Raw genomic sequence first — 12,623 nt, 5'->3', positions numbered from 1 at the left:
ATCAATAGTTGAAATAAAATCGTTATTTTTGTTTGTTTTTGCACACAAAAAGTATTCTCGTTGCTTGATAAACTTAAGATTGAGCCACTGTAGTCGCTTGGACTATTTTAACGATGTCTTTAATAACTTTTCGGGGAACAAGTTTCAATCCCTTAGAAGCCTATGGAGGAGTGATCCAGCTCTCAGATTTAATCAACAATATCTTAATTCGTGTTCCGAAGATGAACGAAGGTCTTACGAGGTTGGAACAAGAGGAGAGTGTGTAATTACTGACAGAATTTTCATTTTTGGATGAACTATCCCTTTAATTACAGCAATGACTGCCTACTGGATGGCTGTGCTGACTGGCCAAATTATATCATGTGTCTCTATCATGTGCCTTTCATGCGTGATGACGCATTCGAAAAACAATTCAACAGCATTAGGGATTTGGGATGGACCAAATTTTAATTTTGATTTCGATTTTGGCTTCCAACAATTATGAAAGCATGATAATCAAGATAAAATGATCATTGTACCGCATGCCGTTTTTCAGGATATAGTCACATAGTTTTAAAAAGAATCAATGCATATTAAATGACTATATTGACAACTGGTTGTTTAATGCAATACTGCCTTTTAAATTGTGCAAATTTCTTAGTCAAAGTATTTTTCCAGTCTGGAAATTCTTGATAGTACATCTCAAAATTGAGAAGATTGTGATTCAGATCGTGGATCGTGATTGTTTGTTATAAGATTGCTATATGTAATTTTGGGAAGATCTTCCACCCCTAATGTGAACTAAGCCAATGATTCAGGCCTGTCAAAGTTCACCAGTGTCCATGTGTACCAGAAGAGAGCATGTTTTCAACAATCCTTCAAAAAAAGATGTGGATATCCAACAGGTGTCCTCTGCAAAGGTAAAACAAAGTGCTCAGTCACCGCAAACCTCAATTCTCGGAGGAACCCACACTTCCTGGTGCAACAAAAACACATTCAGCTGTGCGGCCTGGCAACAAATCAGCCCCTGGATCACTTGACTAAAGGATTAGTTTGCAGATTTGCTACCAGCTTTGTATTGTTACACTGTCGGTAGTATTTATAAATGAACAACATGCACTCTTGTTCTGTGTTGCCTGGACCCAGATATCCCCATTTACAGTATTTGCCAGCAAGTCCATCGAATGACACGAGATGCATAATTTGTGTCATCCACCGGACTTTTGACAACTTTTGTTAAAGCTACAGATCGAACTTCTGCATTTTTGTATTCCTGCCAATGGACAGTCAGATTTCAAAATCAGTTCCAAAATCAAAAGTGCAGTATGGGGCAAAAAACGTTTTTGGCAAAAAAAATTAACAACACATTTTTCTCTCGTCACTGCAGCAGTGAGTTTCTACTCCATAGACAGACACATTTTATTAAAGCCCATCTTGCCAGCGGTGAATTCCCCCTTTAACAGTGCAGCTTATATGAACTAGAAACTGTTTTTTTAGGTATTAAGTGTCATTTTGTCTTTGAGCAAAAATGAATTTTTTGAGGGAAAAATCATTTATTTTGCAAGATTTCTCAAAGGAGAAGCATTTCTCTCGATCTGCTGCAAGGTGCCATGCATGAAAAGTGCAACTGAGCAGTTGTTAATGCTAAGTACTTAAATTAGCCACTTTTGGCTTCTTGAGTCACTGTGAACATTTAGAGGCATTTTGTCTTTGTTTCCCAAGCTTAAAGACTTTCAACTCTACTATTGCTAAAGAACTTTCCACTGCACACACACAATCCATTTCAAGGGAAATGAATGTTTCTTATTTGGAATCTATTTGCATATTTGCTTGTTTATTTTCCCTGCCCACATTGGATAAACTTGAACTTGTTTTTCCAGCAAAATTGGGACAAATAAGAAGAGGCTTTGCCAACTAGCCAATTAACATCTGCAAGCTATTTATTGAGAGACCTTTGTGAGGTTCAAACCACCATCCCAACACTAGGGAACCCTGCGCAACATGTGAGGTAACATCCTTTGTTAGCCATGCAGCAAGGATCAGAAATCTGCCACAAAAGTGCTCAGAGAATAAGGGAAATGTGTTGGGAGTGCAACCCTCAGCCATATCAACTACTCCCAGATGGTTTATGACAGCCCTGATCTCATAACTGGGACTAGAACTGCACCGGGTACAGCTTCGTCTAGGGTGTCAGGCCTGAAGCATTGGCTCTTGCCTCTGTGGGCAAACAAGGAAAATGTGTGGTTGGCCAATGGCTTCCCAAGAGCACTCCGTCTGTGAGCTAACTCTACATCACATAAACAGCCCTAGTTCAACAGACTTCCAAAAACCCTGACATGTTAACAGCCAGCAGTGTAAATAGAGGTTGCCTTTTAAAGTCCAGTCTTTAATGGGGAAACCATGTGGAATAACTGAAGCAGGAGAAGACTCAACAGTATATGGCAAATCATTACATTTATGCATCTGGCAGACACTTTTATCCGTCGCATTTAATGTATGCATTTTATCATTACATGCATTCCCTGGGAATCGAACCGATGACCTTGGCATTCCTAGCGCCATGCTCTACTGGTTGAGTTACAGGAATCAATGGCGCCTTTTTTAGTTGCACAGAGATGACTGCACAAAGTTATCTTGCCACATTGCAGCAATCAAAGCATTGCTGAAGACGATTAGTGACCCAACAAGAAATGGGCGTGACTCATCTGACCCTCCCACATTGCAAGACCTTGCCAGTGTTTTGCGGTAGAGTTTGTTCACACGCAGACTCCAGCAACACAATGCTCTGCTGTATGCCGTCATTACGCCTCCAGGGCAATGGAGTTTGCGTCAGCGCTTGTTAAGGAACACGGGCGCCTTAGGGATCAGCTGGCTGCTTTCTGTGACCTCGCTATGCTAACATGTGCTTACTTACTGTTAACTGGTGAATTCCCTCCAGACCAGCGTCAGCTAAAAGCAGAATCCTAATGGTGCCACTACATGAACAAGATGCTCTGTTCAAGCATTATTACAGCGGAGTCCCATTTGTGCTTGGCCAGGTGTAAGAAGTACCTCAAATGATCCTGATAACAGTTGGCCCAGGAGACAGGTAAAATTAGGAGCAGGTAATTATTTAAATAATTCAGCAATAATTCCGATGCTCGATTAGCTGGTCTGTGTAACAACCCGAAGACTTTCTTACTATGCTTTCAAACACACACTGTTTTATTTATGAAACCATGTTCTAAATATAAAAGCAACTGCAAACACTTGCCAAATTATAGTCGTTTGTACGTCATTGTGGTTCCAAAATACGAGTAGCACGCACATTGCATGCATTCTATGATATTATTATGCAAAATAGGGATGTGCCCACAGCTGAATGGCATTATTCATGTCTTTCTGAATAGGAAAAATAAATCAAGTTCAAATCAAATGAATGCATTGTAATCTCTTTTTAATTTTCATGTTTTTAGAAATCTGAACTAGTCAAGAGAAACAGTAAACGAAGACACTGAGATGCTGCAATGATGCATTTTTTGTAATTTTTGAAATGCTTATGATAATGTTTATAAAGCTTTATTTAACATCAAGAGTTTAATAAAAAAAACTATAAATATATTTTTTTTTCAAATATGAATTTGTGTAACACTTTATTTTGATGGTCCCTTTTGAACATTCTGTTGACTATAAGTAACCTTGCAACTACATGCCAACTAACTCTAATTAGTGTATTAGTAGACTGTCTGCTTAATATCTACTAACTCTTTATTGTGACGGTCTCTCAACAGACATTATATTGACTATAAGTAACTTTGCAACTAGATTTCAATGTATTTTAACCCTAATCCTAACCCTACCAGTCTACTCATACTCTAATGAGAGTTAGTAGACATGTAGGTGCAACATTATTTATAGTCAGTAGAATGTGTTAAAGGGACCATCAAAGTAAAGTCAAACCTGAATTTTCATATGGAAACTATAAGTGGAATAGAGTTATATCTAAAAACGCTTATAGTGTTGACACATCTAATGTTGGTATATTAAAGATATACAGTATGTAAAAAAAAAATATGTATATATATATATATATATATATATATATTATATATATATATATATATATACATATTTTTTTTTTTTTTTTTTTTTGGGACATATATATTGTGTGTGTATATTTCAAGTGGCAACCTCCCGGTCTCTCTCTTGAAACAAACAAGGAAGTGAATTAAACTGCAATTCATCAACTGGCCGCTTGAGGCTGGCTGCAAAATGAGTCAAATCTGTATCTCCCACATGTTAATATGCCCAACTTTACAGCAGAAAAAATATGTTTACAGCCTGGTGCAAAAAGTGGTTTTGGTCTATATAGCTAATTTTGCCCTTAATGACAACTGTGAGGGGGGTGATTTTTTTTATAAGTTATCCATTTAAAATGCTGCATAAACAAGGGTGTGGCCACTTGAGTGACAGGTGGATTGCCGCTGCTGTCACTAGCCGTTTGTCTGCTCTCTGTTAGCCATCACATCACCTCAGCTGATTCCAGCTGCTGAACTTGCTATCTCTACCGTGTTTATACTTTTTTCGGGATTATTTCATAAAATTTAACACACGCCTTATATACCTTCGCCCACGCCGTTGGATTCGAAAGAACAACCAGCGCTGTTCTTCAGCTATTTTCCTCTGTGAACATGCACTCATGGATGTCTGGCAATATCATTGCTTTTTGGAGTCCAGATTTAAAAACGTCTAAGATATAGAGGCTACACTCTTTCTGCGGTGCCGTTGATCTGCAGGTGTCAGTACTTTTTTCTCCGTCCCTTAAATGAGCGCGGATTTCTAGTGCATTTACTTGAACTTCTTAGGTAATATCTATCAGAATTTAAAATGGACTGAATAAAGCTCTCTATGAACTTGATGTGCGATGCCGCGCTGACTGACATGTATGCGCATGAATCACTGTCACACACATGCTCATAGCAAATAGTTACTGCATGATAATACATTTTTATCTAGCAGAATAATAATGCATCACAATACACATAGTCTCACGTTTAGTTATGTCTTTTAACTATTATAGTATTTCGAAGGGCAAAAACATGAACTTTAACTATTGGCTTTAGGCCTACTTCTTCAAGTCAGCTGTCACTTTAGCGCGAGGCCAGTAGCACATTAGCTCCTTAGCCTGAGCAAACTCGATCACGTCGAGCTGGGCGGGCGTAGTTTCAGCATCTAGCCACCTCAACTCCACCCAAAACCCGCCTTTTTGCCCATTTTCGTTTGTCCGGGAGTGACGCACGGTGACGCACTGCCAAGATGTGACGGCCGACTCCTCCCACTTTAGGCTTCAAAAACGCTCTTCAGAAACCTACGGGTGACGTCATGGACATTATGTCCATATTTTTTTTTTACAGTCAATGGTGTATATATATATATATATATATATATACACACACACACACACACACACACACACACACAAATCTATGCATTAATATTCTTCATTTTTGAATATTGTGTTACAATGCAAAAATGTGCCAATTGGAGTAATTACAGTTATTGGAATAATTACAGCTATTGTCCAAAAAGTCTACCCAGGAAATACTGTCCAAAATGTAATATTTACGAGCTCAGATTATGAATATCGTAGAGTAATTGTTAATTTCAAGGGTATGAACAGTGTGAAACGCGAAACTGCATCTTGTGAAGCTACTCGTAGTTTACGCTTCCTCTGCACTTGTGATGTAGAAGACAGATCACTGACTATCCACTGGAATCTCTGTGATTAATTGGTATTAAATGTTAATTAGAGTTCAAATGGATGAAAATGGGCTAGTGTTACTGTATATGACCTAAATCAAGAGCATCTCTTCCAGGCCACACAGAAGAAAAGACGTTGTGTTCTCTCTTGTTGTAAAACACATAGACGGTCTTTAAAATGTCAGGTGGGGAGCAGAGACATTGCAGTGTGTAAGTCTTCAGATGTGGCTTTCAGTGAATGAAAATGACCTCAAGATTGGTTTGTTCTTCCTTGCAAATAGACACAGACTCTTCCTCCCCTTCTGCACTCGTCTTCTCTCGTCTTCTGAAAACACCCCAGCAGATCCCTATCAGCTACTCTCCTTTTCCTACAGGGGGAACGGGCACTTGAAGGTTTACGGGACATGTCCAAACCCTTTCGGAAGGAGAGGACACATCAAGCAGTTGAAGAAAACAAAACAACACAAGCATTTCAACAGTGTTGTGCCTGAACGTGTTCATTGAACGATAGTATTTTGGGCGAACGTGAGCTGAACGTACTGTATTACTGCCTGATGAACGTTACTGTGAACTCGTTCATTCTGGTGTCTGTGAACGGCACGCTCTCTCAGTTTAACTTCGTTCAATAGAGTGCCAGATTTCTATAGAGCGAAAACCCGGATAAAACACACCGTAAACAGGCGTTAATATGTAGTGGAAAAACACCCAATCTGGCAACACCAGCACCAGTGTCGCACCGCCGCATGCGCGCCATCAACACAAAAAGCAGGATGAGGCGTCGTATGATCATTTAAACAAGTTTTATGACAAGGTCGGTGAGGATGGGAAAAAAATCTTTCATTTCTGTTCAAACTTTGCCCAACGATAAAATAATTGGTGTCTGTGGTTCTATATGGGCTGTGGCAATCATTTTGAAAAATAATAGCTCGCAGCAGCAACATTTGGAAAAAAAGAACTATGAACTAGTTCAAAATTTTAAAGAATGAACTATGAACTGAACTTCTTCATTTTAAAATTTGTGAACAACTTTCAAAACTGAACTGCATTTCAAAGCATTCAAAGCTCTTTAAACAGCCCTGATGCGCCTTGGGTTGTGTTGACTTCAGACCGCAGACGGCAGATGGCACTCTAAGAGTCAGATGAGGATAAAGCCATGTGTGCTACATATTTAGGAGTATGAATGAAATGGATCGACCCACGGAAACATGTTCAGAATATATTCTACTCACGGGAAATGTTTATTTCTTGGACATTTTAGGAAACAGCCATTCCTCAGCAAAACTTTACACTGTGTGTTCTTGGAAGGAAACAGGCCGGGACATTGTGCACAAGGGCTGTATGACACCGAGGTCGGTGTGTAATTTCGCAGACATCTTTACGGTCCACTCAGCAATGGAGATTTTATCTCCAGTCTTAGGGAAGGAACTAAGGCAAGTATTTGTAGCAAGCCAATGTTCTTACATGAAAAGGACCATATTTTGCAAAAGTCCACAAGATTTAGAAAAAGGCCCAATTTTGCAGAAAAAAACAGGTGCTCACAATCTACCACATGCCTTATTGTTTACTTGACTGTTCATACATCATTTTTTTTTTATGTGAGTTGAGTATGAAATATGATCCATCAGGCTTTTGAGGGAGGTTTATTTGTTCATCTCTCAATCATCATTGTATTATATGTTTTGCCCTTCACAATCAAAAAATAAACAGCAAGATGATATATCAATGCTTAGCTTTATGATCGATTCTGTTTAGTTTTTATTGTGGAGGGCAAAACATATAATGCAATGCAATGATGATTGAGAGATGAACGCTCCCAAAAGCCTGATGGATCATATTTGATACTCAACAAAAACACATATGCAAAATATATACACCACAATAGATGTTGCCTACAAGTTACGTAAACTTTTCCATTTAAAAAAAAATATATATAATAAATAAAATTCTAAGTATTTCATATTTAATGGTGTTGATTTCAGGATATTGAGTGTCTGCATTTTCTGGCATTTCTATGCATTTACTTGCATGTTCTGAATTGTTACTAGGGCATTTCTAGGTTTTAACTTGTTGACATATTTACTATTTCCTGTATGATGAATGGCACATGCTGCACTAAACAGAGGATAGTGAATCTTTCATACTGTAAATATGCTTCCCATTAGGATGAAAGAAATGTGGTTTCTCATCAGTGTCACACAAACCTCGAAACAACGATTTTGGACTGGTAAAAAGTTGTGACAAGTCAGCCAATAACATTACAGCTTATTAAAAATGTTTTTTAAAAATGTGAGCGATATGCATCAGATAGCAAGAGAATGGACTGTGGCTCGTCCATTAATGTTCAAAGCACCTAAAGATAATTCAAGCTCATCCCAATTTATAACAACAAAGCGACCATTCGATGTCAATGAGAATTGTTCATTTGAGCAACCGCTGGCAATGCAAAGTCAAGCAATACAAAGCACAGTGATGTAATGCACAGAAGGCAGTGAGTTGATGTGACTGGCCTCCTCATTAAGCCATAACACCTCCATCACCGTCGGCATCTAGGTGGACACAAACCTTAGTAATAGCAGGATATCCAGCAGCCACGTCGGCTGGGCAGTACAGCCTATCTTCATGGGACACTTCCACTGTGGTGGCCCACTGGTCCAGAAAACCGTTCGGCGTATACAGGCCACAGTCCTTCACTCCTGTCTCCCGCTCGAAGTCTTCACAGACGCCGTCGCCGTCATAATAGTAGCACATGCTCGGCTCATCTGCACACACACACACACACACACACACACACACACACACGTGTACATATTCATGTTTCAGAAAGAGAAGATTGTCATGTTAGCATCAAATAAACACTAAATATACTGTACATTTAAACAAAAATATGTATGGGAAAAATACAAGTAATATAAAAGTAAATAAAGCCTGAACTAAAGAAAGTCTTCTCTTGTTTTCCGATTGAAAACCCCTGTCCTCACAGTTCCATCTTCATCCGAATAATAATTAGAGGAAATAAAGATCATGGGAGTATTTGCTGAAAACAACTGACATTTATACATTTCTTCTTTCAGCAGATCAATCACAAGACATTTTCATGTAAGGTTATTAGTTTTGAATGTAGTTTTAATTCAATTTGCAATTATTCATACCAATATGGTTTAGTTTTAGTTATGTTCAAACTATGATTGATAACTTTTGGTATTCGTTTAGTTTTGATTGTTTTGTTTTGTTTTTGTTATACTATAACTAAAACTTTGTGCATTTTTTTTAAATTAAAAAAGGAGGAAATAATTCATGGCGTTTGGTAGGTCAGTCCTCTCTCTCTCTCTCTCTCTCTCTCTCTCTCTCTCTCTTTATCCTGCTCTTGCTAACAAATGGCATTTTTTTGTATGTAGTGTTTATATTAGAGGTAATTTGGCAGTAATCTTCAATAGCTTTTATTGCAAGGGGTTTTGTGTGAAAAAAAAACACATAATCCATTAAATTCCATTGTCCCTCCCACATTATATTGCAAATATATATAGTCAAATTTAATGAATGATCATATGACTAAACAAAATATACTAATATCGATATATTCCATCAATAATTATTAATTTAATGGCTTTCAAATGTAGGGATATCATAAATTATGTATAGGCTGTTACTCTACTCAAGTTCTTATGGGCCAGGCTAAAATGCACCACTCAACTCTATATTGCTTTAAATAAAATTCATGCAAAATGATATTACGCTGCTGCTTCTTTCCGCAACATAAATATCCAGTGAGTGGCGCTAAAAGCATGTTCAGTGTTATTCGAAACAGAAAGTGAATCTGTCAGTGTTTTATTACGTTGGATGTTGTACGTATCACAGCAGTTCGGAAATTAAAAGTCCAGTGAGAGCAAATGTAAGATAAAAATGCATTAGCTGAAGCAGCCATGCCATTTTATCTTGCTTCTAAGTCTTTTTAACTCTTTGAGCTCTTTTATCGTGACGCGTGTTTCACAGACTCGAACCCCGAGCGCTTCACAAGTGCAGTGCTGTATCAGGTGAGCTTCTGAGCAAGTTTACTACAGCAGAAAAGACACACATATGGAGCTGTTTATGTGATCCAAACATGTATAAGTTTACAACCAGGTTTGATGCTTCTACATCAGAGTTATTCACATAATTTCCCTCTGATATTAGGGACAAGTTATGCTTAGGTTTAGGGGTATGGATAGGGTTAAGACTACATTTTCAGACAGGAATGCTGTTCCAGGATCAACAAAATATGGAACATGTCTTACTTGGCAAAATCACGGTGACTGTAGGCCTATAGGTGAGACAGTTATGTTAAAATGTATGTAGAGACCGTGGTGATTTTGTGTATAGAAGTCAATTGAAAATATGTGAGGATCTGTTAAAGTTTAATACTACTAAGCCTATGTACTAGCCTGGTTAAAACCAGACCCTTCTCAGTCGTAACTGAGTTAGGGTCTGGTGAAGGTTCATTCACAGCTCATTTCCAAAGGGGCGTCACCAACGGACGTCGCTCAAATGCCTCTGGGCGCAATTGGATAGACCTAAAACCAATCAGATCGGTCGTCATCTTGTAAAGCCTCGATTTAGAAAGATTGGAAATGAGCTTGAATGGGCTCTTCGCCAGACTAACTTGCAGAGCAAATCTAAATTTGCCGGAAGTTCGTCTGGGTTTTCCCAGGCTACCTCTGTAACACTTGTGTAAAACAAACAATAGTGATTACAAAAAACTATATCTGGAAGGGGAGGGGGGGGATATTAAATCCTGTCAATTCTGCTGTAGTTTTATTACCATATCATGTTAATAAAAAAAGTTTTTAATTTATAATATACTCTATATCATTTACTAAAACTGCATGGCTATGTTTATTTCATTTAGTTTTGTAACCATGAGAATGTATTTTATTCTAGTTTCCATCTTCCTTTTAGCTTTGGCTAACTATAATGTCCTTGTTTGTGTTCTTAGACGACGCACACAAGTTCGCTGGATATCATTAGGCAATGAATTATACACCCACACCTGCCAATGATGAGTGAATTCAAAAATAAGTATTTCTACAAGCCATGAAACTCTATTTTACATTATGAGGAAAAATAGGTCATTTTGTTACAGGCACACCATCATATCATAGAAGAACGTGAAAGTGGACACACATCAAAAATGTGATTTTTCTCCTAAGATGTTCACTTTGATGGCTTAATGTGAGCGATATTCAACATGTGTGTCAGCACATGGAGCTGTAAAGAATGGCAACAGATGTTTTATTTAGCAGGCGGCTTGCATTTCTGATCTGAAATGCTCGCGTCATTTACAACAGTGAAGGTCAGATTGTCCTTCTCAAAAACCATTTAAATCCATGATGCTGCAGGTCCTAATAAAGTTACCGGCCAATTGCTGAGTATTTTCTCAGATTTGCCACTGATGTGTGTTCATTTTGGATCTATACTGCCGTCAGAATCCAAGCAGATGAAGGCATCTTGGCAGAAAAGATGTTGCGCAAACATTGGTTTCAGATGTGCCTTCATGCCTTCCTACCACCGAACGCATCATTCTTCAGGTTTCGGATCCATCAGGTTTTCCAGGGCCGTGAGTGAGACAGGAGAGCTGTTGAGTTTTGGGATTTTGGGATGAGTTTTCCAGGCCCTGGTTCTCTATTCAAATGTTTTAGCCTCTCTCCTTCACCATTCCTCCTCTGTTCGTCTCTCACTATTTCTCATTCTCCAATCACATTTTCTCTCCCACAGATTGTCTCCATTCACTCCTACTCTGTCTGTCTGGCAGTTTATCAACAAACTGAATATTAGTGGTGCAAATAAAATGAATTATAAAAACAGTGCATAATACACTAAGAAATTAACCATTTAAATTTAAACAATTTAATGGCAACACTCCACAGGTTCCATTGGTTAACATGAACAAACAACAACAACATTTCAACACTAAAGCATTAATTAATGTTATTTTCTAGATTTACTAATACATTATTAAAATATTCTCTATCTGTATTGCTCACTGTAATTCAAAGTGCATCTATTAAGTTATTTTAAAGGCTTCTAATTTTGTTTTGGAGGTCTTGTAAATGTTAGATTTACATGCATCATGCATGCAACACTTTAATTTTCTCATAATATACATTGCAGCTTAAGCTCTTTTCTCACAGTGTCTGAAACGTTTCGATGAAGGATTCAGTTTCTTTAAATCCCGCCTTTCTGAGAACCTGCTCTGCTCTGATTGGTCAGACGGCCCAGTCTGATGTAATTGGTCAGCTCCTTACAGTATGTGTCGGAAACCAAACGCCTAATACCATATCTGAATTTTGTTTTTGATGCATACGAACAGTTTTACTGTATCAATTCGAGCCCGAGTCTCATCCTTTTGAAGTGCATCAAAGTGGATTTGCTTTGGCAGCAGAAAACAGCGTCTTCTCGACATGTACAACACGAACTAAACTCTTCCAGTCTCAGATACAAATACAGTGTTTGAGGGTCTAAGTTGACATTGTTCACAGGCAGCCAATGAAGAGCATAGATTTGCATATGCAGATTTAACACAAACCTACGTAGGTTTAATCAGGAATTTAAGACTGGAATTACTGACGACTCGTTTCAGGCAGTTCAGAATCGCTTCTTTATTTTGAAGAGACAATAACAAGTGTTACCAATTGAATCAATTAAACGAGCAGTGTCACATAATTGAGAACAATTTGCTTCTGGGGCCCTATCTTGCACCTGGCGCAAATGACTTTGTACACTGACGCATGTATCATTCCTATTTTGCACCCGCGCAAAGCGGACTTTTCCCCCAAACAGACACACGTCGATTAACTAAGAAATACACTTGCGCTCCCCGGGGCGGTTCAGCGCAAAGAGGAGGCGTGTTCCGGCGCAAACTTTCCCTCATG

General features: G+C 38.4%; 1 protein-coding gene across 4 annotated transcripts in view; it reads right to left on the bottom strand.

Annotated features, from left to right (window-relative positions):
• The window catches only part of pappaa (pregnancy-associated plasma protein A, pappalysin 1a), a 124,781-nt gene that overhangs the window by 65,101 nt on the left and 47,057 nt on the right, over positions 1-12,623 (bottom strand). For all 4 annotated transcript variants that reach the window (XM_077206779.1, XM_077206780.1, XM_077206778.1 and 1 more), the window contains exon 11: positions 8,281-8,477. In XM_077206779.1, the coding sequence (XP_077062894.1) occupies positions 8,281-8,477 (197 nt within the window). The remainder of the gene's footprint in view (positions 1-8,280; positions 8,478-12,623) is intronic.

The sequence above is a fragment of the Siphateles boraxobius genome, unplaced genomic scaffold, assembly GCF_051911475.1.
Source record: "Siphateles boraxobius isolate OS27281-9 unplaced genomic scaffold, OSU_SipBor_1 56, whole genome shotgun sequence".
In the NCBI taxonomy this organism is placed as follows: domain Eukaryota; kingdom Metazoa; phylum Chordata; class Actinopteri; order Cypriniformes; family Leuciscidae; genus Siphateles; species Siphateles boraxobius.
Note: the sequence above shows the minus strand (reverse complement) of the source record. Positions and strands in the feature narration are given on the sequence as shown.